Source organism: Gopherus evgoodei, chromosome 4, assembly GCF_007399415.2.
Source record: "Gopherus evgoodei ecotype Sinaloan lineage chromosome 4, rGopEvg1_v1.p, whole genome shotgun sequence".
NCBI lineage: Eukaryota > Metazoa > Chordata > Testudines > Testudinidae > Gopherus > Gopherus evgoodei.
Genome location: NC_044325.1, coordinates 84,703,050 through 84,730,817, shown reverse-complemented (window position 1 = coordinate 84,730,817; position 27,768 = coordinate 84,703,050). Strand labels below are relative to the sequence as shown.

Here is a 27,768-nt window from a genome sequence, read left to right as displayed (position 1 = left end):
CTACAAAAAATTATAATTTCCACCTGTATGAATCCAGAAGCCACAGACTCCACCTATTAATTGGCATCTATCAAAGATGAGTGAGAGAGGTACAAGTTGTTGCTGTTACTTGTTCTGTCACTGCTGCAACTATGACCTTTTTTCTGCTATTGCCATCTTTCATTGGGACAATCTCCAACAAGCTTAAAGCTTGTTACTTGTATTGTTGTAGTACTTAAAGCCCCCAATCCCTCCCTAGTTTAAAGTCTATTGATAAATCTCAGTTTTGCATGGAATCCTCAGGTCAAAACTTCCAGTTTTTTTGGATTATTTTGATTATTCAGTTGAATATATTGTCGTCTTTTCTTTTGCATTTTTAAAGGTGTTGGTATTTTCTTTGGTTTCTCTGTGCTTGCAGAATAGAATAAAACAGGACTAACAAATGTTAGCACTAATAATTATTCACCTGAAAATCCCCACTGGACATTTATTATTTGCTATTCATTTGACCCATCATTTGAAAGTTTCTGTGATCCACCCTGGAAACAGAAAGAACACCATGTGATTTATAGCCATTGATTATTGATGATTTTTTTGTGTTATGTGGTTTGATATTCACAAACATTTCATAGATCCATGGACTTTAAGGCCAGAAAAGACCGTCATGATCATCTTGTTTGACCTCCTGAATATCGCTGGCCACAGAACTTCACCCACCCAATCCTGTAATAGACCCATAACCTCTGGCTATATTACTGAAGTCCTCAAATCATGATTTTAAAACTTAGTTATAAAGAATCTACTGTTTACTCTAGTTTAAACCAAAAGTGACCCATGCCCTATGCTGCAGAGGAAGGTGAAAAACCCTCGGAGTCACTGCCAATCTGACCTGAGGGGAAATTTCTTCCTGACCTCAAATATGGTGATTAGTTAAACCCCGAGCATATCAACAAAACAAACTGTAATCTGAATAGGATTAGTTCAAACTATTTGGATAATACTTACAAATAACTCATATATTTTGAGAAAATTTGAAATGAAATGGCTTGTCTCAATTATCAGAATCTGCCTTTCTGGAGACAAGCACTGTAATGTATATAAAGCACTGAAATCCCCCAAAAAGAAAATTATTCTTCCCTGCCATGTTTGTGATTCAGTCTTCATGCCATGTAACTGAGATCAAACTGAGTTACAAAGGCAAGCTGATGCTGCTATTTCTTCTCTCCTCGCTGTTGCTTTTACTTCTATTGTCAGAGGATTTCTGTTGAAAACATTGCCCCTGAACAGGAACATGGCCAGTGATAATAGAAAATAGAAAGTCCTCTCTACTTTTCTGTTCTTATGCTCTAAAGCACCAATTCAGCAAACACTTAAGAACATTCTTAACTTTGAATATGTGAGTAGTCGCACATGATGATGTGTTTGGTGCAACACCACCTAAATACAGCAGGAATATCAAATTAAATATTGCCCATTTCATTCCATCATTTTCTTATATGTTATTTTGTGCCCTTTATGTTACAGAAGCAGGTTTGCTCCCACCCATGGTCAGACTCTACTTGTCTGGAGGGAGTGTAACTAAATGAAACTGTGAAATCTTGAAAGAGAAAATTAATAGTTGTAAAAGAGACATAATCTTCATTCTGAGTATCTGATCAAACCTGAATTATCGGACCAAATTCTTGCAGCTGCTACTTCTTTGTTGTTCTTGCTTCTGTGCCCATTTTCACTACGTTTATGGTCAGCCAAGGCACAGTCTTGAAAAATAGTACAGTGCTTGTAAAAAGATTTACTAATGTATCTTGAGTCAGAAGAGCATTGAAGTATGAATTTAAGTTCTGTTGATATCAGTGGGACAGTTTTCTGAACTGAGATAATAAAGAGGAGCAAAACCTTTATGCCCTTTCTGTGCTACTGAGTGTAGTAGATATATGAAAGGACAAGGCCTGTGGTACAGAGAAGAACTGAAGAAGAGAATACTATGAAGAGTGGTTCTGTGTGTATTAATTTCACAATTGCTTCACCACCATCATAATAGCTATGGCCTCCAATGGTGGGGCCAAACATGAAGACTCAACCCAAGATCCACTGCTGCATACTGTTCATCCTGGTTGGGGCAATGCAGACAAGTATCCCACGAATGTCACTAGGAATGATGTGCTGCCTGGAATTATTCCTCCAAGTGAAAACGATCAGGAAAAGAAATCTTCTCATACAGGTACCAGAAAGAACAATTAATTATGCGTGAGAATTTCAAAAGCACTCGGCATTGACCTAAATCTCCTCTCATTGAAATCAGTAGGAGTTTTACTATTTATTTTGACAGGAGAAGAGTTTGACCAATGCTGCATACTTTTCAAAATCCCACCCTATAGTCCATTTGCTCCCTATTTGGAAGGAATAACACTACTACATCTGTGTTATTTCCTTATGATACTCTATTGAAAGTCTGTTGACAAAATTTGGCTTAGAGTGGAACTGTGATCATTAGCATGGAATCTAAAATTTCCTAGGTTGTGATTTCTTGTTTGCATTTTTCTGAGTTGATGTATTGGGGTTTTCTCTGACTATGTTGATTAAAGCTTGCTGAATAATGAAAAGCAAGATTCACACATAACATATAGGTAAAAGTGAAATCCCAAAAGAGAAAATTATTGGTCACTGTCATATTGATGGTCAGTCCTCAAACTCAGTAACTGAGATACAACTTGGATTACAGAGGCAACTTGCTGCTGCTATATCTTTTCTTGCTAAGACATCTATCTATGTTATCAGCATGGATAAGTTCAGCCAAATCATATTGCCCAATCAGCCAGATGGTGTTGGTTAAAAGTTGAGAACACCAATGATAATGTGGAACAAAATAGAAGGTCTCTGATTTCCTTCTCCTTCAAACTTAATACAGTAGAAATATAAAACTCAAAGGTCAAATGTAAAGCTGAAGATGAGAATATTTTGCAAATATTAAGTTCACAACTGATTCAACCATCATCATAAAAGCTGCCATTGCCAGTGATAGTGCCAAATGTGAAGACTCATCCCATAGTGTACTCACACATATGGATCCAGGATGGGACAGTAAAGACAAATATCCCACAAATACCACTATGAATGATTAGCTACATAGTGAACATGAAGATGAATCTCATCACTCTCTGTGAAATGAGATATTATTTCTTCTGCACAGTTCTCAAATAAAATATTTCATAATACTTTCAAGATGTGAAACAAGGAGAATTTGCCAGATATCCATTGATAGTGCTAGATGTTTTAATAATTGTTGCTCTCACTACTCTCTCTCTTCCTGGATATTGGCATGATGGAGTTTTTTTATTCTGATTCTCTGTATTAGATACTTATTAGAGACTCTTCCACCAAGAACAGTGGAAGTTTTGTTCTTTCATTAAGTATGCTTATTGAATGTCTTACTAATCATTTGACAGCATGGTAATGGCAAACCCTCACATTTTTGTATCTTGCTTCCCTATTAACCTTTATATTTCATCACTAAGTTTGTTTTAGTGCACTTACAATGCGGCAATGCAAATCTGGAGAGGTGGTAGTAGTTTAGATGAGCTTTTTGAATGCTTAACTTTTTCACTAAGAGGGTGGTGAAGCACAGGAATAGGTTACCTAGGGAGGTGGTGGAATCTCCTTCCTTAGAGGTTTTTAAGGCCCGGCTTGACAAAGCCCTGGCTGGGATGATTTAGTTGGGGATTAGTCCTGCTTTGAGCAGGGGGTTGGACTAGATGACCTTCTAAGGTCCCTTCCAACTCTGATATTCTATGATTGTCCCTATGGCTCATCAACAATCTCTTTATAGCAGAGCACTATAAAAGAATCAGAGAATGGATTTTATATAATAATTAGAGTATCATAAATTCTTCATTCCATCATAATATCTTATGTTGTGTGTGCCTTTTATGCCACTGAAACATTCTAAGGAGTGTCACCTAAGGAATATCACAATAATGAATCAATGAAATCTTAAAAGAGAAAATCATTGTCATACTAACTGGACATGGTTCCAATGTTCAGCATTTGTGATTAATCCTAAATTACAGGGTAAGATGTCACTGCTACTTGCTCTTAGTATTTTAACGGTCTTGCTTCTATGTCTATTGTCACTGGGACTTGTCTAAATTAAACCGCAACCCTAAGAAATAGCAAGAGAATGTGGGTTGAAAAGCTGAGAAACCAGTGACAATGTGAAAGAAAGCAGAAGGCCCTCTCTTCTAATCCTCTAAATACAGTAGAAATGCCAAAGATCTTGGCCAAATGTAGACCAAAGAACTGAAGATGAGAATAATGTGTTTTTTGCAAATATCAAATTCACAGCTGATTCAACCATTGTCATAACAGCTGTTACCTCCAATGATGGTGCCATATATGAAGACTCAACCCATGATTCACTGCCTCTAGATAATCAACCAGAATGGGGCAGTGAGGACAAATATCCTACAAATACCTCCAGGGATTATGTCGTACCTGGACTTATTCCTGAAAATGAAGCTGAGTTTTATACAGGTACCAGTAAGAATAAGGAATTATATTCGTTTCATCACCCTGTGTGTAATGAGACATTATTTCTTCTGCAAACAATTTATTCACTATTATACCTTGTTGGAAATCTAAATTCTCAGCATGGAGGTGCATTGGTGTGGTGATGGTGTTTTTGACCTTATTGCATGGAATCAGTTGAACAACAATTTTTATTTTTTAAATTTTCTTCTCTCTTTTTTCCTGGGTCTGTATATTGAACTTTCCTCTGGCTTTTTCTGTGTGGTGACTAGAATGTATTGAATAATGAAAATAAGATTCAAAAAATGTATTTGTGAATCTAAGCCTTGAATTGAATTGATCGTATATTTTGATTTCCCCTTATTCTGTGACAACCAGAGATTCCCCTAAACCAGAGAAATCCCTAAATGTCTTGGCAGGTCAGGTTGCTAGACATATGTAGAAAATAGAGCCTGGTAATTCCAAAATCCCATTTTTTTTATCCTATACTACCAGCAGCCTAAATATTTTCTGTCTCGTTGTGCTTTAATGACATTCTGATTTACGGAGATAAATTTGGTGAGGTGCTGTTGCATTTGTGAGCTTATCTGACTGCTTCTCCCATTGGCTGAGATCAGATCTGAGTTCCAGAGACAAGTAGATACTTCTGCTTTCCTTGCTCAGGCTTCCATGCCTATTATCATTAGGGTTCTGTTAAACCACAGTAATGCAACAGTGTTGGTTAAAAAGATGAGAAATGTGGATCAAAAGCCTTCTATGCTTCTCTCCTCTGATACTCTAAATACCGCAGAAATTTTAAAGAGCCAGGCCAGGCATAGAGGCAAACAGTGAAGATGAGACTAACATGGCTAGTGCTTTTGCAATTATTAAGTTCCCAATTGCTTCACCATCATTATAACAGCTGTGGTCTCCAATGATGGTGCCACACATGAAGACTCAACCCAAGATCCATTGTTGCACAGTGTTCATCCTGGCTGGGGCAATGAAGACAAGTATCTCACAGCTACCTCTAGGGATGATGAGCTACCTGGAATGATTCCTCCAAGTGAAACTGAACATAAAAATGATTCTTCTCATACAGGTACCATTAAGAATAATAAATTATCGTCTTGTTACTTGTTTTTTTGGATGAGATACTTTTAATTGTTATTTCACCATTTTTAATATGCTAAAGGTCTATTGATAACTCTTACTAAGTTGTGGCATGTTATTGTACCTGATTACAGGAAATCAGCTAATCAAAATTTTCTGTAATATTGTGAAATTATTTTTTATTTTAGTTTATTCTTGACTTGTGTCTTTTTGTGTTAAGAGTTTCTTCCTTGTGTTGTTGGATTGATACATAATGAGCTTGCATGAGGGCTATTCTCCTTGTCTCCTTAGGTAATGCTAGGTGTCCTAATAATCATTCTTCTTGCTACTCTATCGTTTTGCAAGCTGTACAGTTTTGTGATGCCAAGCACTCTCATTTTTGATCTTGCATTCCTGTTATACTTTAGATTATCCTCTCTGAGTTTATGTTCTGGTGCGCTTGTAATTGGGGGATATAAATCTGGTGCGGTGATGGTGTTTTGGGTGAGATTTTCTGATGGCTTGCTCCTGTGACTCACCAGTAACCCCTTTATAGAAGAGCACTGTCTAGAGACACAGGGACAGGATTTTACAAAATAATTGCAATATCATAAATTCTCCATGCCATTCCATCAGACCTTCATACGTTGTGTGCGCCTTTTATGTCACTGAAGCCTGTTCTAAGCAGTATCACTTAAGGACAAGAACATAAAAGAAATTAGTGAAATTTCTAAAGAAAAAATAATTGTCATATTTATGGGACATAGTTCCAATGCTCGGCATCTGTAATCACTCCTGATCACTCCTGTCTGCTTCTTGCTCTTGGGTTTGTTTGTTTTGGGTTGTTTTATTTGGTGGTCTTGCTTCTGTGTCCATTGTCACTGAAACTCTTCTAAATTAAATCATAACCCTGAATAACAGCAAGGGGGTGTTGGTTAAAACGTTGAGAAACCAGTGACAATGTGAAAGAATGCAGAAGGCTCTCTCTTCTTATGCTCTAAATATAATAAAAATGTAAAAGATCAAGGCCTGTTGTAGATACAACAGGACCAGAAGAGGAAAATAATGGTGCTGGTGGTTCTACAAATATTAAGTTTAAAATTGATTCAAGCATCATCATAACAGCAGTGGTCTCCAATGATGGTATCAAACATGAAGATTCAACTAAAGATCCACTGACACCTGGCATTCATCTTGGAGGGGATAATGAAGACAAATATCCCACAAACAATCCCATTGATAATTTGATACCTGGAGTTTTTTCTGACATTGAAAGTGGACATGGCAGAGGACCAGCTTCTACAGTCACCAGTAAGAACAGTGAATTACAATAATTTTGTCTAATCCTTCACCCTTTTTTAATGTCTCTTGATATAAAGGTAAATTTGTAAAGTATTGGGGGAAATGTTATGATCCAAAAGTTTTTTCTTTTAATTGGAGTTTTGAAAGCTAGAAAGTAGCCTCCTACCAATGTGCATGAAAGCGAAAGTGTTTTAATTGTAGAACCATGTGAAGTGGGATGATTTAAGATAGTATTTCCAGCAATCTTTCTTCTCAGAGAAGATGAGTAGCATTGCTTCCTTTCACCAACTCTGGGGATCCTCTCTAGAACATCAGAGAAACATCTGATTGCAGTTGCTAGTGTTCCAGTGTCAAGCTGTGGAAATAGTATTTTCTATACTAACGGCTCAAAACACAGAACACTTTTGTTCCATCTTTCTGATCATTTTATTCTCTGTCATCCAATGGCAGTTATTTTGAATGCTGGCAAAGTAACACTTAGTCCAACCAGCCCTCACCCCACCCTCCTGATATTATGAACGGAAGAGAATGGAAGAGAATTTCCAGTATGGCATTTCCACCTCCCCCTTCCTCCCCCTGAGTAATTTTGCTGTTAAGTAACTCATCAGTGATTATTGGCATCTATGGGTGCTAGGAAGCAATAGGCTTTTCATTTCTCAGCTGCTTCAGTTTTAAAAACTTGTTTCTGACAGAGCTCGTTTGTATAAAGAAATAACATGCATTGATCACAGTGTGAATGTTGTTGTTCCATGTTGTAACATGCAAGTAATTATATTTGAAAATTAAGAGGCTTTCCTGTATGCCCAAAGGTACTTTTCATTTAAATTATCAACCCAGAGGCTAAGGTTTTCCTAGATGCTATCCCTTCTCAGTCATGCTGCGACAAATTGACAATTGTCAGTATAACTCCATAGAAGTCAATGCAGTCGTGCCAGCAGAGAATTTGTCCAACAATCTACAGCCATTTTTTGCACACAACCAAAAATATGAACATGTATTAATACCACATCTCTCATCAAAGTATTTTTGAAGATAGTCATGAAACATTAATAGTTTAAAAGAGTTTGCATCAAATAAACACTTTAATTTGATTTTGAAAGGAGTTTTGAATATGAAAAATGAGTTGGTTCTATGATGGAGACACACTGATTTAGTTTCTGGACTCTATCTGGGTTACATTAAATGTTCTAGATGTTACTCTCTTCCCACACCAGTTTTACACTGGCATAATTCCATTGGCTTTGGTGGAGGCAGTGTTATTTACATTGGTTTAAGTGAGATCAGAACCCAGCCCTCAGTCTTTTCAGATCTTAATGAAAAACATGATACAAACTCAGCAAAATAAACCAGATCAAAACTGCCCTTAGAGGCCAAATTTTATAGAGCATAGATGCCTCAAGTATTATAAATGTAATAACTATATTTTATAAAATGCTATTTTATTTTTCTATTTGTAATATTTAAATGTGTAACTTACAAAGGAGAACTCATGTCTCCCGACTTCCAGTCCCCCATTTTATTAGGCTGTCTCCCTAATTTACTGTGTGTACATTAGACACTGTGTAGAAATGTTTGGTTGCTTTTCTTTTCTGAATATGTAAAATCTGACAGAGCTGGAGCTGAGGTAACTTTCAAGGATCATCTGTTTAGGTTCTTAGCAGAATCAGAGACGTGATATTAATGGAGCAACAGAGCTCATGAGACCCTCTTCCCAACATTTTCCGTGCTATGGCATGCTGTGCATCCATTTCTTTTAGTGCTGTGGCATCATAGCAAAGCAGAGAGAATGCTAGGTCACAACTCTATCACAGTGGAAAATGTGTGCGCACATTGAGGGAGGGAAGAAAGGTCTTTTTTTCATGAAATGGGCCCTGCGAAGCATGAATGGGATGACAAAGTTCACTTCCTGTTTTAATAGAACATATTTAAAGGCTCATTCTGAAGAAATTCTTTTCTCTGTTTGCTATGCCTCATGTTTTGACTTGCTTTTCCTCTATAGTCATGTTCAGCTGTGGTCTGACATAAATATGACTGATCTTTTGCCCAAAAGCCACAGTGGGATAGTGAAACCATGCACTGAAGAAATCCAAATACATATTTGATTCTTCGCAAAGAAATAATATGGTTAAGTTGTCATAAAATGAACCTCACAGAGGTCCCTAGCACCCCTATCTGTCTACTTCCTGCAAGTGTCTCCTATGGAGGGGATAATCTGGGCCTATGATGTTAAATTGCATAATTGAATCCTAAATGTTGTGAATATTTCTGTGGTGTTGATAATATAGTTCTAGACAGCTAAAATCTTTAGTAAATATCTGGGCTTTATTGCTATACAAAAGTCAGCGGTTCAGTTCAAAGGGGTTTTGTGGATGGAGCATCATGCTAGGGCCTCTGATCAGATAACAATGTCTCTTGAAGTCTGTGGGTACACAATCCACCATAATAGTTTAACTATCTGCGTCTGTTTTCTTGGAGATCAGCTCAGCTCCACCAGATGCTAAATTCAGTGCTCAGTTCTTGTTGTGGGCTATGAATTTCCCATGAGATAGCATGAAGTAGTCCGTCAGACATAAGTAAAAACACCTGGAGGTTTCATGAAGAGCCTGTTAACAGCAGAAGAAAAATGTGATTCTTAGTTGTTTGTTTGCCAGCTATTATTAGGAAATGAGGTCAGAGATTCTGGCTAGAGAAGAGTAGTGAAGTGCTTTGAAGGGTGAGGGGAAGTTTAAACTAGACAAGGGAGAATCTATGAGAAATTCAAAGGGTATATAGGTGTGTGTGGCGGAGTGGCTTGACTGGAAAAAGGCACCAACGTGAGGGTAGAGGAGGCCGAGACTTTACCATACTCAGGAATTAAGTTGATCGGTGCACGGCCCAGCAAATGTTATTTGATGAGAAATAGGCCAGAGTGGGGGTATGTGGTTGAATTGCAGACCTAATCCAGCTTCACAACTCAACTGTCTTCCAGAGGTTTCACTTCTGGAACATGAAACTTCTGAGAACTGTAACCATATCAACAGCTAAACAGAGTGCCTAGGGTCTAGAAGGACCATTCATAAAATCAGCACCAACCGACATGGTGATGTCCTGGTTCAGCACGAAAGAGATACCTGCTCCAAGTATAACCCACTGGACCTATCTCTATAATGTAATCAGTTGATGTCACTACAGCAATGTTTGTGACCTTACAGACTGATTTGGCTAACCAATACCAATGTAAAATCCACATATAGCATGGATTATAAACTTACTCTGTCAGTAAATTGCTATATGGCTGACTCCATTTGATTTGTGAAATCATGGAACCACTTGGGTCCTAGTCAATCCAGTTCTTCATTTGCTCCCTAGACAGAAGGCTTTGAGAGTGCTGAGAGGACAGCATGCTTGGCCTGATTGGAGAGAGTACCTCACACATTGCTCAGCAGCATACCCACTGGTTGTTTAAGGGCAGGGTCTCATCCAATATAAGGCCAGAAAATAGTTGTTGTAGGTGCATAATGGTGATAAAAAGACAAAGGAATCTATCTGCAAGAGTGCAGAGGACAATCCTTCCACTAGGAACAACATTCTGATGTTTGAGACCTCTTCATGATAGTAGTTTTCACAGTAAATGACAATTCTGTTTCATGAACATTTGAGATTTCCAAATTTGTTTTTGTTGCATATTGGAATGAAAACAAAACCTTTAGTAAGTTTTCATGAAACAGATTTGTGTTGAAACTTCCATTTTTGGATTAAAAAGATGAGGTTTTCAATTTCCCTCTGTCTCTCTCTCTCTCGGGAATTGACCAGACAGTCCTTCCTGGAACTCAGAAACCTTCCTATCAAACATTTCATCAAAATCAATACCTTTCTGCAAAACATTTTTATTTCGATGAAACAGCATTTTTTGAGTGGAAATTTTCTGACCAACTTCACATTTTAACCCATGAAACAGTAGCATGATAAAAAGTGAAAACTGCCCCAAAACAACAAGATGCTATTGTTGAGAAAAAGGAATGATATTATTCAAGATGACGAGGCCAGTTATACTGATTACGAACGTGTTTTGAAGAGCTGTGGGCTGTGCAACATTTTTCTATGCTACTTTAGTATGAGATTTTGCAGTGTAAATGTCTTCTTCTTTCTAGACTCAAGGTGAACTTTCTAGTTATATCATCCTTGTGAAAGGGCAAGTCTGTAGTCTATAGCTGCCTTTTAAATATCCTCTAGGCTTGTTGGTCATAATGGATGTTTTTGTTGTCTAGGTTCTACACTTAACAAACACGATGGCAGAAGAGCAAATCCATCTGGACAGGTCACAAAACCAAACATAGCTTCACAGCCAAGATCAGCCCAAATACCAGGTTGGTATCTCAAGCCATTGCCTTTGACAGTCTGATCACAGAATTAAAGAAATGGAGATGAAGAGGTTATTATAGGAGATCATAGCTAATCCACATTCCTGCCAATGCATTCAGTTCTTCAACTCTGAAGCAAAATATTCAGGACACTTGGAAAAGTGAAAATAGAGATCTAGAGCACTGGGAGGTTCTGCATATGTCGCAGATGCTTTTTCTACTTATTATCTACAATGTGTATGATTATGTGTTAGAAAGATATCTTACCAGATTCTGCCTCCATTGTATTGTGCCCAGCACTATATCAATGGAAGTGATTCCATAAAAGTAGCTTCACTGTTGGGCCTAATTTTGCTCTCAGTTATATTGGTATATCTCCATTAATTTACTCTCAATTTACACTTGGGTAAATGAATTCAGAATCAGGCTCAGAATTTACAGTCAGTGTCAGGTTCTCATGTAGTAGCTCTATGATGCAAAGTTTGGATTGTAAACAGTGTAGGGAAATGTATTAACTGGAAACAAACAAACAAAAAAGCCTTTCTCTATTGTTTCCAGATTTCTGCTGGTATGATCCAGTTTTTCTGAAACAAAAAATGGAGAGCAAAGTTGACCTCAAAATGTTCCTTTAAAGCAGGAGCGGGCAAACTTTTTGGCCTCGGGGCCACATCAAGTTTTGGAAACTGTATGAAGGGCTAGTTAGTGGAGACTGTGCCTCCGCAAACAGCCAGGTGTGGCTTGGCCCTGCCCCCTATCCAATCCCCCCAGCTTCTCGTCCCGATGGCCACCCCCTAGACGCCTGCCCCATCCAATCAATCCCCCCGTTCTCTGCCAGCCCCTGTGGGGCCCCTGCCCCATCTACCCCCCCCCGGTCCCCTGACAGCCCCCAGAACCTCCGCCCCTGACTGCCCCCCGCCACCCAATCCAACCTCCCCCCCATTCTTGGCTGCCCCCCTGGGACCCCTGCCCTCATTCAACTCCTGTTCCCTGCCCTCAGACCACCCCCACCCCCTGACCACCGCCCTGAACTCCCTTGCCCTCTATCCAATCCCTCCACTCTCTGCCCCCTTACCGCACTGCCTGCAGCACCAGTGGCTGGCAGCAGTACAGCCACACTGCCCAGATGGAGCCAGCCAAGCCACTGCGCAGCACAGAGCACCAGGTCAGGCCGGGCTCTGCAGCTCCTCTGCCCCAGGAGCTCACAGCCTGCCACTCAGAGCATTGCGCTGGCAGCGTGGCAAGCTGAGGCGGTGGGAGAGGGGGAACAGCAGGGGAGGGGCTGGGGGCTAGCCTCCTGGGCCAGGAGCTCAGGGGCTGGGCAGGAGGGTCCCACCTCTGCTTTAAAGGTTTAGGATCTGTTTAAATGGCAAAATGAAGAAAAGTGTAGGCCTTCCACTTTGCTTCTAAGTCACCTCTGTTTGAATATTGTTTCAGATATCTCAAAACCAGGCCCCTCTCTCTCCCACTGAAGAAGTAAATGACTAATGCAAATCCTTTCCCCCGCTATAGGCCCAATCACTGTCTCACAGTATGGAGTTTCCAGATGTTAACATTCAGTGACAGTTTCGTTTAATTTGACATTCAACATCATTAAATATATTTCTCATTCACATGCTCAGTGTAACTATCAGTAATGTCTTAGCACAGTTATGTTAGTACCATATTATATTTACGTTCTTGCATATTAGAAAAAACTCTGACAGTAACGGGAGAGGTGTATTGTAAACGAATGCAAAAGTGTCCAAGTTCCTGCTATTGTGTCAAACTGCAAATTAGAATAGAAGCTAAATTATTTCCCAATTCCACCCACAGAATGGCTGATCATAGTGGCTTCTCTTCTGGCACTGACATTGATTCTGGCAGTCTGCATTGCTGTCAACAGTCGGAGCAGGTAGGGAAGCCCATTTCTAGCTTTGGTTAGAGGAGGTTGTTGTTGGAGAACATGCTGCCTTGCTGTCTTTATTGTTGGGAGATCTGTGAAGCTTCTGGTAGCTTTGGAAAAGCACAGAGAAGAGTTTCTGCCAAAATGACACACTCTGTGAACAGCACACCTCTTCTTTTGTAATAAACAGTAGTTATCAGACATTGCTGAGGTTTGAGGCTCTGGTCCTGTGCTGAGCGCTGTGCAGTGAACACTTGCACTTTTGTGGAACCCTATTGAAATTAGCGGGTGAATGGGTCATTATTGTTGTTCGTTTTCACAGTAACAAAAACTGAACTTATGCATGGCAGAGTAAGGGAATAATTTCTCTCTGTGTTTTACATACTAATGGCCTGATCCTGCTTCCCCTGAGGTCAATGAAAGTTAATAGTATGCTAGATGGATGTAAACAGAAGCACATACAGTAAATAACAAGGTGGTCCCCAGGTTAACTAAATATAAACCCACTGTGTGTGTTGCATAGGCCACAAGAGTACAATTATTCTGTGTGATAAGCTGTATACACCGCATCCAGAGGACTGTAGAGACAGGATTCACCTGCTCCCATTAGCTAAAGGAAGGGTCACAGCTGCCAATCTTGATAGCAGGAGTTTGCAGTGAGCCTAGCTGGATCAGCTGCAGAGAATCAATTCCCCAGTCCCTCCAGCAGACTATGAAAGGGTTCTGCTGTGGGGAATTTGAAGCTGGTGCTGATGACTGGAGGAATGGTTCTTTAGTTAGAAGGCTGAAATTGAGGGAAGAATTGAATTGGGAGGGGGAGAAGGTGGTCCTTTGGATCTTGGCTGACATGAGCCACAGTTTTGACCTTTGTTTTAGAATTGGTTGAGAGGAACCCTGTAGTAAGTCTAATTTAGCAGAAATCTTTTAAGTATTAGGAATATTCCTTGGCAGTGTCAAGTTCACTACTTTTCTTCCTTGTTCTCTTAGCTTATAGTGTCATTTCTACAGCACCTTCCGTATGAGGCTCTTTAACAAACATTAGGGAAAATATCCTCACAACACCACTGTGAGATAGATAAATGCTATTTGCCCCCATTTACAGATGGGGAAACCAAGGCACAGAAAGGTCACATGACTTACCCAAGTTTAACCGGGAAATCTGTGGAAACCAGGTCTCCTTATTCAAAATTCTAAACACAGGACTGTCTTTCTTCTCTTATTAATAGCTGTTCTGAGGTTTACTATTATTTGTTGGTAATAGATTGCCACTTTTATTTTAAACTTGAACTTTCCGTCAGTGCAAATATTCTCATACACTTTTGTCATAGTACACAAGGAGATACATTTAATTCCTAGTTTACACTGGCCGTCTTTGAAAGCACTGCTTCCCTCACCTCTGGTACCTGCATGCCCAAGAAAGTGAGTGTTGCTTAAAAGGGAGGAGACATAGCCAGGCTGGCCATTTAAATGTGATCTCCACTAGCAGCCTGCCATAGTGGAAATTAAAGCTGGCGGGAGGGAGCCCTTGATTAGGTCCTCCCCCAAACTAAAGCAGGCTTATGTGAGGCGGGGAAGTGCAAATTGGGTGAACTCAGACTGTGATTTGTGGGCCAGGTCCTCAGCTGATGTAAAATGATATTGTTCTGTTCAAGTCAACAGAGGTGGTGCTGATTTACACTGGCTGAGGAGGGTATGGCCCTATGATTATATCCACATTATGTGCTTCTTTGATAGTCTAGAGAAATTGCTACTCTAAACTATCAGTCACACAAGGTAAAACACACAAGAATCTACAACCTCCCTCTTGTTAGTTGATCTAGGAAATAGAATATGAATGTTATGGTTTATTGAATTGTATCACTCTGCTATGTCTAGAAAGCTGAGACTGCCTTCTTCTTCTCCCCCTGTTTCCCTCCACCCCACAAATCACCATATAAACAGCCAGGTCCAGCCATGATCAAATACAGATAGATTCTGTCGAAAAATTAAGCAATCTGGAAGCTATACATTATTAACTACTTTTTAAAATTGAAAACATATTTTTACTTTGAAATTCAGGGAGTTAAATGATACATACAGCATAATGCTAGGTATACACACACACACCTGCTAATTTGTATTGACTGGGAGGCAAATTTTGTGAAGTAGGAGGTAGAGGTCTGCTCCAACACCCATTGAAGTGAAGGGAAATCTTTTCATTGACTTTAAGGGACACTGGATCAGGCCTTAAATTAATAAATTCAGTTTGTTTGTCTTTTAAAAAAATCATGGGTAATTTTTTGCTCATCTATTTGACAAGTGTAAATTAGTCTTACAGTAATTTATACTACCTAATAAGCATACTGTAGAATATTTTCTAAAAAATTATGTCTTAGAAATATGAAAATATTAATTTATGATCTCACAGTAGCAACTTTGTTGTGAGATCTTTGCTGAAAAGCAGGATGGAGTAAACTGAAGCTTTTGTGAGAGGGTTGTTAGGGAATTAGAAAGTAGAATTTGGAAGACTTTCACACATATATTTTTAAATGACCAGCTAAGTTATAATGTGTTTCCAATATTTACTTGAACTTTAACCAACCAATCACATATAGTTTCATTCTCCTTCTCATACAGAGTGATCAGGAAGAATATATTTTAATGCTTCAAAATCCAATTTTCACAAGAAAACTTTGACTTGCCTAAAGCACCAAAATGTTTGATTCATTGCTCAAGAGACTGAGCCTCTTTAGTTGGGAGGTTTATGTGCCACAGAATGTCTTAGAAATTTTAGAAATTCCAACCAAAGAAGTAGATCATTTTGGTGAATAGGGAATAGCTTGATCTTATCATTTAAATTTTCCCTTTTTCACAATTCCTATCTGGGTTAAATTTTAAAATAGTGTGACCCAAGGCCCAGCATGACTTGTGGAGCCCCAACAAAATGAATGAATATTTTATGTAAAGAATCCGCCTTTCTAGTCTGAATAGCCTCTCCACAATATTCATGGATTGTGGAGGGCCCTTCTGTCCACAATCCATGATGAAATGCAGCACACTTTAGATATCATTTTGGAAAGAAATTATGTTCTGCCTCACATCCCATGGAATCCCATTACTGTGTAGTATTTTCTCTATTGGTGTTGTGAGGGTGTAATTCAGGGCTGAATTTGCTCACATGTGTTGCATAATGTAAACATAGCAAATTGAGACAAGGTGGATTTGCTCTCAGTCACATTGGCTAAAACAGCTGTTGTATGTCTGTCTGGCAAAAAATATATATACTTGATTCAAACTACAGATGGAGAAATAATTTAACTGCCAAATTAGTAGTTCAAATGGAATTCACTTAGCCAAAGCAGGAAGCATTTTAAAACACGTTTGCATAAACACTGTAGTTGTTTTCAAAGAATAGTGCTGCATGTGTATGTCTTTAATTAATTACATTTAACTGTGCAACATAACCACAAAGCCAGTTTAACCAGCTCCATGAGATATCCCTGAATGGTATAGAACCAGCACAGCAAGCGTCTATGCCACTCCTCCTACAGCATAAAACAGAGTGTGTTAGGGGGAAGCAGTGGCTGTTCCCATCCCCTTTTTCTAGAGTGCTGATGCATTATAATGCCTGTCAGCTGACATATCAACCTCTTGGGTCCATAGTCAGCAGGTACAGTTTGTAGCTGTACTAAGGCTGTTCAGAACTACATGAGGGATTGGTCAGCATGGAACCAGTTGCAGGATCAGAAAGCCTCAAATAACTTATTTGTGACCTCATCTGTAGCTGCATCCAGGATGCAGCTGAGAATCTGAGGCATAATAGCCAAGTCCAGTCTTTGTTTTCCATCCTCAATATAACCTTTAACAAGCCAAACTGTTGATGATAATATTGTGACCCCTTTCACAACTGTCAGCATGGTTCTAGTCCTGACACTAAAAAGAGAACAGAAGACAAAAGTGATGAGAAAAGTGACCCTCTGGCACTCAGTCCATCTTACTCTTACCCTCTGGAATAACTGGAGATAGGTTGGAACCCTGGATCCAAATATTACCAGTTCCAAATGTTGAACCTTCGGACCTAGTTCTAAAAATAACTTGAGCAACATATGAAGGGTGGGATTTTCCAAAGAACTGTGTTCCCACTTACGTCAATGGGTGCAGAATAAGGGCAGTGATGGATACTTTTGGATATCTCACCTGAAAAACTTAATATATCCACTAAAGACAAAAGCTTTATGTATTATATTTGAGCTTTTCTCCATTGATAGACTCAAGTTTTATTTCCTTTGCCCCTTTTCTAGAAAATCTACTCTGTATGTTGTGCTTCCCAGTTTCATAATCTCCATTTGTGTTGCTTATTTTTACTAGATGTGGGCAGAAGAAAAAGCTAGTGATTAACAATGGCAAAGGGTCAGTGTCAGACAAGAAGATGGGTGGACTGAATGGAGAAGCCAGCAAATCTCAAGAAATGGTGCACTTGGTACATAAAGAACAGCCAGATAATCGAACAGGATCATGTGATGAATTCCTGACCACAGACGAAACGAAAAATCCACAAGAGGCTAACATGAAGACTGGGATGTAATAGTGTTGGTCCATTTTGTAGATCAAGAGTTGGGGAAATGAAAATCACGTGGAACTGGGCCTGAAACTCACAGATGCAATGTGCTACTGATGTCTTTTGAGCATAATTAAGCATACATTTTATTCTTTTTAATATTTTTAAAAATCAGGTCCAAATAAAAAAAAATTGACATTGCTTTCTGATATAAGTGCCTGAGACTTGCATAAATTTGGCAGTTCCCATTTCCCACCTGGAAGACACTTTATATGTAAGGAGGGATGTTAGTTGAAATCATATTTTCTCCAGTTGCAGCACCTTCACTAAGTGGATATACAGAAATATCTAGTCACTCCATCTCAAAGGCATTTATGATACTAAATTTACATAGTATGAGCATAAGTGAGGAATAAACGTCTAGAGAAAAATAGAGTTAAAAAAAAGGGCTTCTATAGAGTTTTGTATTACACCAGAGTCTTTTCAAATCACCTTTCAGCCCTGCGGAGTTTGTCAAGTGCATTCAGGATCTGCTGGTATAGGCAAACTGTGACAGTTTAGAGTGATTACAATGAGGGCTACAATGAGAGAACCACAAAGTACAAAACTATGTATCTCTATTTTTTAAATGCCCATGGATATATAATGTCAATAATTTTTATTGGGGCAGGCGGGAAAAGACATGAAAACTTGAGCTGATACATAATAAACTTCTATTCTTTATCTTAACAATCTGTGCAGTTATCCTTCAGTTTCAAAACTGTATGTTGCTGTTCCCCCCCATCAATCATATTTTGAGTATGTTCCCTAGTGAACCTTGTTAGTTAAGTTGACAAATAAATACAGTGACCACAACTCAAACACATATTTCAAAACCTAGCAGTAGGAAATGATCAAATAAGATGGCAATATTTTGTTTCTCGCAGAACAGGGGTCTATCTATCCCTGCTCTCAGATTTATCATAAGATGTTGAGCTTAGCACAACCTGTTTTTTCCCATAATGGTTGCATGTTACCCTATCTTGCTGATATTTTAACAGTCAAATTAAAATTATGTGATGTTCTCTTTTGGATTCTACTTCTGCCATCTTTTTGTTTAAACTCTGCTTATTAAAAATGCCCAGAGAAATATTGTTCACTTGTTGAAACAAGAAGTTGGAAAACTGCATAAAGATCAAAGAAAATGAAAGAAAACTATCCCAACAACATAAAATAGCTGCAGCTGCACTGACACATGCTTCCCTCCCCTTTGTACATCCCATTTATGTAAAGTATTTGTGTACACTAAGATGGCATTCAGTAACGTACACTGATTGTATATATTATCAGCAAGAAATCGAAATACCAGCAATAGTCTATCCAACTTCGCTTTAAGGAAAAATCTAAGTAAAAACAATTGATTATGTAATTATAATCAATGAGGACCCTATGCACCATGGGATGGAAACTGTTAAATGTTTAATCAGTTAAGCAAAATAGTCCCATTCACTGACCATGGATCCTTAATGAACTGAGAAGAGCGCACTAGAGTCATTTATTTTAATTTCCTTTTTGAAGAAACTACGGCACTTAAAATTTTGGCTAGAATTGTCTAATATTGTGCTTTATTCGTACCACTGTGCATGAAATTGCTGAGGTTGTGTTTCTCAGTGTAGATCTTTAGCAGCTCTCCATAAGTGTTTGTTTAATGACATACTATAACTTGGTAACATTTCTCAGGCAGATTGCCATGGGTGAAATTCACTCTTGTGCACGAGGGCCAGCAAAGCATGACTTAATTTGACTGCTTAAGTGGCATATGTGCTGGCCCACTGAACAGGGTTGTTTCATATATAGAAAGTCATGTTCGTGGGCTGTATATGATCATACGCTTTGAAGTCAATGGAGTTATACCTATTTACATCATCAGTAAATAGGTCCAATGTCAACATTCTCATCCTGTCATGAACATACATAACTCACTTATGCTGTGGGATATTTGTTTCCTTCAGGCATTTTTCATTCCTGAAGTAGTTTTTGACAGTGTTTTCCATCAGGCATTGTAAATTGGAATGGTCTCTTGCAGGATGCATTTAAATGGGCACTGTGCATAAAATTTGTTCAAAGCAGAGAGTCAGAACAAGACCTATTCACCTCTTGAATCCTAACTGAACATAGGGTCTTTGCAAAGACCTCTTTAAGTACAGGCTTTGGCATGTTACACATTTGAATTCTTACTCTAAACAGGAGTATACCTATTTAGATATTTAATGGGGAAATCTGCCATCTCCTTCCCTTACTCAATTTTAGTATCTAGTATGGCAAGGACATCAAGACTTGACTTCTTTGGAGGTTTGCTTTTTTATTTTTTTATAAGGTGTCATAAAATCTCTCCTACAGAAGCAGTACCATTATTTTATATATGCAAAAGTGATTCATATTAGATGTCGTGTCACATGTGTAATTAATTTGCATTATAGTTTCTAAACTAGATTGTCATTTCATGCGTATAACAATTGTTTGTACTGAGGTTTTTATTGTTTGGAGACTTTTTTTGTTTATTACAGAGCACCCTTGATATATTTGTATATTTATTAACAGATTAAGGAAGAAAGAATCATCTCTAAATTTTAACCAGAGACATGGAAAAAAAGTAAATTGAGCTTCCAAAAATAAAATTGATTCTAAATTAAGGGAAAAGATAAGACAGGCATTATTATAAGCTAGGGGTTTGGGGTTTTTTTTGTTTTGCTTTGTACCAGTGAGCCACAGGTCTCTTTATATGGTTGTAAACCCTAGGCTACACCCAGCTGAAACTCCCTGTATTCTTGTATGCTTTACTAACATTGCGTGTGGGGTTTCCAAGCATTCATTCATCTGGGGGAAAAGTTCAGCTTGCCAGTTTGAAATGGGTGGTTTGACTTCTCTAGAAATTGGATGATGAGTCTAATTCTCATCTCACCTAGAGCTGAACCCTGTAAGATGCTGACCTCCCATTGAAGTCAGTGGCCGTTGAGGGGGCTCAGCACCTAATGGAATCAAGCCCTTACATCTGTGTCACACCAGTGAAATTCCACTAACTTAGATCGATTTGGTGTGTGCATGGGCCCAAATATTTTTTGCTGGCACCACTTAATTTTTCCAGTGAGACGGGTTTAAAAAGCAAAGTACAGGGCAACCTTATAAGCAGCATTTGGTGTTCAATTACCTCAAACAATGCTGAAAATAAGAAATATAGCCAATACTTGAATTTACATGGAAAAGTTATCTAAAACACTGAGTGTATTAAGAGTGAGCGGTTACTATAATCGCTCTTTTTCTGATCAATGACTTCACCCATTTTTTTGAATGATTTATAAAGAATGGTTGGTTTATTGAAGCAGAGAAGTGAGAAGGGTTACATTATGTTAAAAAGCTTTATGGTAAGGGAGTGTTTTAAATATTTTCCACAACGTCTGTGGGAATCAGAATTCTAGTATGATATTTTTATGTGTTTTCTGGCATCTCAGGGATGTTTTTTGTGTGTAATTTGACGGTAACAAGAACCAACCCCTGTATTAAATAGTTTGGAAAGATTTAGCATGCTGTTGGAGACTTCCAAAGAGATCATTACCAGGGCCCTGATTACCACAGAGTAATGAAGCTGTGCAGAGACAGAGACTCCCCCCTTAATTAACCTTTCTATGGCTCCGGGAAAGTAACTATTTCCCTCTCAGAATTAGCTGTGAGACCCAGGAGACTTAGGGCTTGTCTACACTTTCCAGGGATCAACACTGTGGCGATTGATTTAGCAGGTCTAGTAAAGACCCATTAAACTGACCACAGATCGCTTTCCTATAGACTCCGGTACTCCATCAGAATGAGAAGAGTAAGGGGAGTCAACAGGAGAGCGTATCCCATCGACATAGTGTACTGTGGATCCCGCGGCATCTAAGCTATGTCGATTTGAGTTACATTACTAACGTAATTCAAATTGCATAGCTTAGATCGTCTTTCCCTCATAGTGTAGACAAGGCCTCAAAGAAACTTCATTGAGCCAGCAGTTGTGGGGACTATTTTGATTTAGAATGGCCTCTTGGGGGAAGTTATTCAATACTGCAACCAAAGCTTTTACTTCATCTTAGTAAGCTACTCATGGCTCCTGCTACTCTAGTTGTAGTTGATTAGACTGAATTAGATTTGATACTTTATATTTAGATAAATATAGACACAGGTGATAGATCTGGATACTGATTAGCTTTCTGATACAGGGAAGAAGATGTTGAAACCCAAAGTTGCCGGGAGTGAAATTTATGCCTCCATTGAAGTCCGTGACAAATCACCCATTCACTTTAATGGAGTAAGGTGTTTTGGGGAACAGAGCTTAATGTAATTAGGATGGGAGAGAGAATGCTGTAGGCAGCAAGAAGTTTGTGAGATAGTTAAGAGAAATGATGCAGTGAGAGTGAAATCTCTATGCTGCTCACTGGGAAAGTCCCTTCACCAGAACTGGTACTTAGCAGCTGACACTTGAACATGTAATTCTAGGCAAAAAACCTGAACTGATCTTTTCCAATGAGCTTTCCTCCCACTTTTTGTAAGCTGAATGTGAGATCTCTCCCACTCACAGCTCATCTAGTTATTACTATGCCAGGTGGCAAGCAGTACATGTCTGCAGTTAAGAACAACTGCTTTCCCTACTCAAAGTAAAGAAAACTCAAAGAGTGTGAATTTGGCAAAGAGGACTAATGATGCCCTCTAAATATGGTTCAGATTATACTTTTGTCTTCATTATCTCTATTTAAAGCTATTGTTAAAGATATCCTTTCCCAGTGTTTAACACACGGCTTCCGAAACTGGCCATGCCAATACTTTCTGGCACCTATTATTATGTTTTTAAAGTTTACTGAGGCTAAGCAGGTGTGTGGTTGTTGGTTTTTCCCTTTTCATGAAGGAATTATGGAGTTTTACAGTTAACATGGAATGAAAATCCACTTTTGTATGCATGTACACTGCCCACATTCAAGTCCGCTGTGAACATTGAATATTTCCTAGTACTGCAATTTTTGGAAAGTAGTGATGATAAAAAGTTGCTGTTTATCAAAAGTGTCCTGAGTCAGAGGTGGCCTCCTGCCCTCAAGAACTCTGATTGTTTTTCAAGGGGAAAGGCAATTGAACTCAATAAAAGCTCTACTTACAGTCAGCGTGTGTTCCATGGTCACTTGGAAAACATCTAAACAGTAGTATTTGCCTGTAAGCACTGCTTAAAGAAGGGGTAGGCAACCTATGGCACGTGTGCCGAAGGCAGCACACAAGCTGATTTTCAGTGGCACTCATGCCGCCCGGGTCCCGGCCACCCGGCTCTGCATTTTAATTTAATTTTAAATGAAGCTTCTTAAACATTTTAAAAACTTTATTTACATTGCATACAACAATAGTTTAATTATATATTATGACTTATAGAAAGAGACCTTCTAAAAACATTAAAATGTATTACTGGCACGCGAAACCTTAAATTCGAGTGATAAATGAAGACTTGGCACACCATGTCTGAAAGGTTGCCGACCTCTGGCTTAAAGGGAAGTCACCATTTTTTTTATTATAACCTTTTCCCCGCTTTTCAAATTTTCTGGGGACAAGTGAATCTCTTTTATCTAATTTTGAACCCACTGGAATATGGAGGTTTGAAAGTTTGACTTAAACATCATTGCTTAGGAAAAAAGGAATAGAGAAGAAAATCCAATGATAAAATTAAAGTGAAAATTCGTGAGAGATCAGAATGAAAACCAAAGGCAGGGAGACAGACAAAAGGAACAAAGAGGAGAATGAAAAAAAATTCTCATAAAAAATAGACATAGTTTTAATGCCATATATAGGGACCTCATTGTGCCAGACTATATTTTTGGAACGTTCCTCTATTCCTTATACATAGCAAAGCTTTTCCTGTACCCAGGGAAAAAAATGTTTCAAATAATTGCAGCATCACTGGAAGACGGTATGTATTTTAATTTTCAGGGAAATAAGACTTGTGAATTAAAATTGGTTTTGAGTACCTTGTAAAGCTCAGTACAGTTGTTTAAAAAAATCACATAACTACCTCCATAATGTTCTCTAATCCCATAAACATTTGCTCCAGACAAAAACTTGCTGAAAAGAAATCCAGAAACAATTAGAGTTTTGCTTCTTCCCTCACAAGCTTTGAGAGGAAAATAATGTTTTAGCCATTTTAAGATAGAATTGTGAAGTTAAAAACTATATATATATTTGTATGTAATTTAGCAGTTTGTTTCTTTTGGATTGCTCAAAATAAAATGTATTGTTCCTTCAAGTAAAAAGGCCAGATTCTGATCTCATTTAGGCCTTGATTCAGGAAGGTATGTAAACATTTTCTTAGCTTTAAGTGAAGAGAGCAGATTCTGAAAAAAATGGTTCACATTGAGCTTAGTTGTGGAAATGGGCAGAGGTGTATGAACTGGGGATGGAATGAGACATCTAATGTTTTCCTTACTCGGTTTATCTATCGCTAACACTGCCGTAGAACTAAGCTCCCCTGCCCTGTGTAGCTTTAAGGGTCTACGGGAAGATAAGATTACAATACCCAGGCACAATCAGAGTTCATGCCGAAATAATGGACCATGGTTAAACACCGTGATAAAATTGATCTATTATCATTTATTCATTCTCTATACATCAGGAATGAGAGCCTGGTTCTAGCTCTGGCCCCTTTATACCAGGTAAAGGGCCAGTGTGTTGTAAAAGGGACCTAAAAGCCCTGGTTCTGTCTGGGAAGAATTTGGTGCAGAAACTGAGGCAGACAGCCACGAGGCTGCCCTCAGGCTGTCCTCTTGTAATTACTGGCATAGGGAGCATGATGGGGTAGGTTTGGAGGCAGGAGAAGTGTTTTGGGAGCAAAGATTGCAGGCACAGAAGGACGCCAAAAGTTAGACAGGCCTCCAGGGCTAAATTATGTTTGGTGGCTCCTCCAGCCCTCAGAGCAGCTCAGGACCAGAATGGTGCAAAGTTCACTTTAAGCCATCTTAGCTTCACTGCCCCCTGGGTTGTGAATGCTGTGCTGCTCCTCTTAGAAACTCTCTCCAGGACACCAGTTTAGTAGTAGGTTTGAAATTCCAGAGCACAAGCAAGTTGGGTTAAGCATAGAGCTTCAGCTGAATTTTCTTGCAGTTGTTGGTTTAATTAGAGCCATTGGCATTATTTTCTCACACTTTTTGGTGCTTTGTTTGTTTTCCTTCACTGGCTTAACCTAGAAAATACTTAGATCGTTTTCAGTGATCCTATTTCCTCTGCAAGCAGGACCGTGAATGCAGGTCTCATGTCTTCTTTCTACCCAGGGCAGTCAGGGCTGAACTGAAGACTTTTTTCTCCTGTTCAAACCTTAAACCTGGGGCTGTATGTACAGCTTTTGTCTCTGGAACAGAAAGCACTTATCTCAGGGCTTCTGTTTCAGGTTTCTGTTAGTGCCCACACTGTGGCTCGTGGGTGGAAAGTTTCTGCTCCCAACTTGCAGAATGGTCCCCACTCTCCCAAGTTGACAGTGCTTGCCTTGAGTGGAAACAAGCCTCTACAACATACCTTAGCTTCCTTCATTGTCCAAGACACAGTGGTCCCAGCAGACATTTGCTACGATTCCGCAAACCCTGGGAGTGGGAGGAGAAATTCTTTTTTGCAAGTGCTCTGGATTAGAACCCTAAATGATGAAAGCCTCACCACAAAACTCTAGAGCAATGGATTGGTTTGTTTTCCTTTTCATATCCACAAGAGATTCAATGTTTGGGCTTCAATCATGCAGTGATGCTGTTGTGTACAAAACCTGTACTTGTTTGTTGTAGTTTGCAAATGTGGATTTTTTTTCCTAATAAAAGATCTGTTCTCAACTTATTAATCAAAATAAAAAGCTGGTGCTGTTTGACTGAATTGGCTCATCTTATTCACCAGAGGAAAAAGTGAAATTTGCAGCTAGAAGTAAGTTTCTTTTTCTCCTCTTTCCTTTTCTTCTTCTTTCTTTTGTGATTCATTTGTTAATAACACATCTTCCATTTGCTCCAAAAAGTTGTGAATTAATTCTATTTCATTTCTCTAAAAGCCAGTGATATAAACAGCAAAGTAGGTCAAAAATCACTTGCTCATAAGAGATTAAATTCACCCTTGTGCAGAGGGGCAATACGAAGCCTTATGTCCTGAAAATAGGGTGTAAATGGGATTTAATAATGATAACACCACCTAGCTCTGATATAGCACTTTTCATTTTTAGATTTCAAAGTGCTTTACAAAGGAGGTAAGTCTTATTATTCCCCATTCTATAGCTGGGGAAACAGAGGCATAAAGAGGGGAGTGACTTGTCCAAGGTTACCTAGCAGGCCAGTGGCCAAGCCAGGAATTGACTAGGAGTCTCCCAAATCCTAGTCCAGTGCCCTATCCACTAGACTATTGTGCCTTCTTTTGTGGGTCCTTTTGTGGTGGCCCTCTCTAATGGGGTGAATTTCAGCCCGTGAGACTCAATTATTTCTCACTCACAAGGAATATTGTCTTTGAGAAATAATGTAGGATGACAAAGGAGAGAATGAAAGAATTCAAATCACCCACAAAGGCCAGTCCTGCAGCTCTGACTCATGGGAGTAGGTTCTTACTCAGCCAAGTAATTATGGCCATGAGTAAGGATTGTGAGTCAGATTTTCAAAGATATTTAAAAAGCCTAAAGATGCAGATAAGTGCCTAACCTATTTAGGGCCTTCTGTAAATCCCAGCAGGTGCCTAACATCAATGATTTAGGGGCTTAACATGCTTAGATGCTTTTGAATCATTGGATGCCTACCAGTATCTTTAGACAGCTAAATACTTTTGAAATCTGGCCGTACAAGACTAGGTTTGTGTTCACTTTGGCTGAATATAGCTGGGGGTGGAGAGGAATGTTTTGACCTGAGTAAGCCAGCCCTTAATTTCCCTCTGCTCCAAATCCTGCAGCAATCAATAGAACAACAGTTTTCAATCATTGCCGCCATCATTAAACATTATTAAAGGCACTCCATATTCTACCCTCTGTGTGCTTCAGCATCAGCCTCCTCCATTCAGATCACGGTGTTTTTCCAGAGGATGGGAGGTGTATGCAGGCAGGAGAGCAGTGCACGGGTGATCCCTTTTCCATTTCAGAAGTAGTAACTGACCTTACCTGCTTTTGAGTTAGTGACCAAAAAGTGAAAGGATAAAAGTTTATATAGCTTACCAAGACATGGCTACTACTTTATGCATGTCCCAAACCCAGGGGAGTCAGTAAACGTATCTTCATGGATACTGTATTGCAATATATAGAGATGTCAGTAGCCAAATAGTGTTATTCCCAGGATAGGTCCATCATACCTGGAAGACTCTAACTAGCCATACCCTCCTATCATCCCAGTGATAAAGTGCCAATTCTGGAAATTGATGGTAAATATGTGGCAATGGACACACTATATTTGGGTGTATGACTAATACCTCATTTATTAAATGCTTTGTGTTCTAGTCTGGGTTGCATAAACTTTTGCAAACATGCTCGCTTGTCTATAGTATTACATGCAAATTCCTTCTCTTGGACTAGAATTAAATCATGAGAGCAAAATCAGTTTCTCCATTTGTTTAATTGTTTTCCTCAGGGGAGCTGTAGGCCTCTCGGACCCTCTTGGAGCTTGAAGAGGGATCTCACAGATGTACCCTGTTTAATATCCCTCTTCTCCTTTTTCTTCTAAGCCTCATCAACAATCTTCCTTTTGAAGGTAGGGGGCTGGAGCATCGCTCCTTTCACAGCTTGTCAGTATAGTTTCCTGTGGGCAGAATTCAGTGCTCTACTTTATTTGTCTGTACATGTATGTCATGTGCATTACTGCAATACTTGAGTGCCTTACAAAGATCACTACAACCACAAGATGCAGACTTGCACGTAGTCTAGTTTCCTCCCTACTACATCTAATGCAGACGAGAAATTTAATTTCATTCTCTCCACATAATGGCAAAGCCTATTGCTTCTGTAATTCTCTCAACTTGTCATGGTCCAGAAAACTGGCACCAAACTCAGATGTCCCACTTCATAACGGAATTACTTCAGCTCCTGAAGTGGGGCCTTGACCCTGATGGGGGCCTTTGGCTGCTGTTCTAAATAAATACTACTACTACTAGGCCAGTATAAG

At 39.0% G+C, this 27,768-nt stretch overlaps 1 protein-coding gene across 1 annotated transcript in view; it reads left to right on the top strand.

The window, feature by feature from the left end:
- The window catches only part of CD44 (CD44 molecule (Indian blood group)), a 101,233-nt gene extending 82,872 nt beyond the window's left edge, over positions 1-18,361 (top strand). Inside the window, exons 14-20 of the mRNA XM_030560054.1 lie at positions 2,018-2,197; positions 4,342-4,506; positions 5,402-5,581; positions 6,697-6,882; positions 11,121-11,219; positions 13,026-13,104; positions 17,443-18,361. Of these exons, the coding sequence (XP_030415914.1) occupies positions 2,018-2,197; positions 4,342-4,506; positions 5,402-5,581; positions 6,697-6,882; positions 11,121-11,219; positions 13,026-13,104; positions 17,443-17,659 (1,106 nt within the window). The 3' untranslated portion in view covers positions 17,660-18,361. The remainder of the gene's footprint in view (positions 1-2,017; positions 2,198-4,341; positions 4,507-5,401; positions 5,582-6,696; positions 6,883-11,120; positions 11,220-13,025; positions 13,105-17,442) is intronic.
- The last annotated feature ends 9,407 nt before the right edge of the window (positions 18,362-27,768 follow it).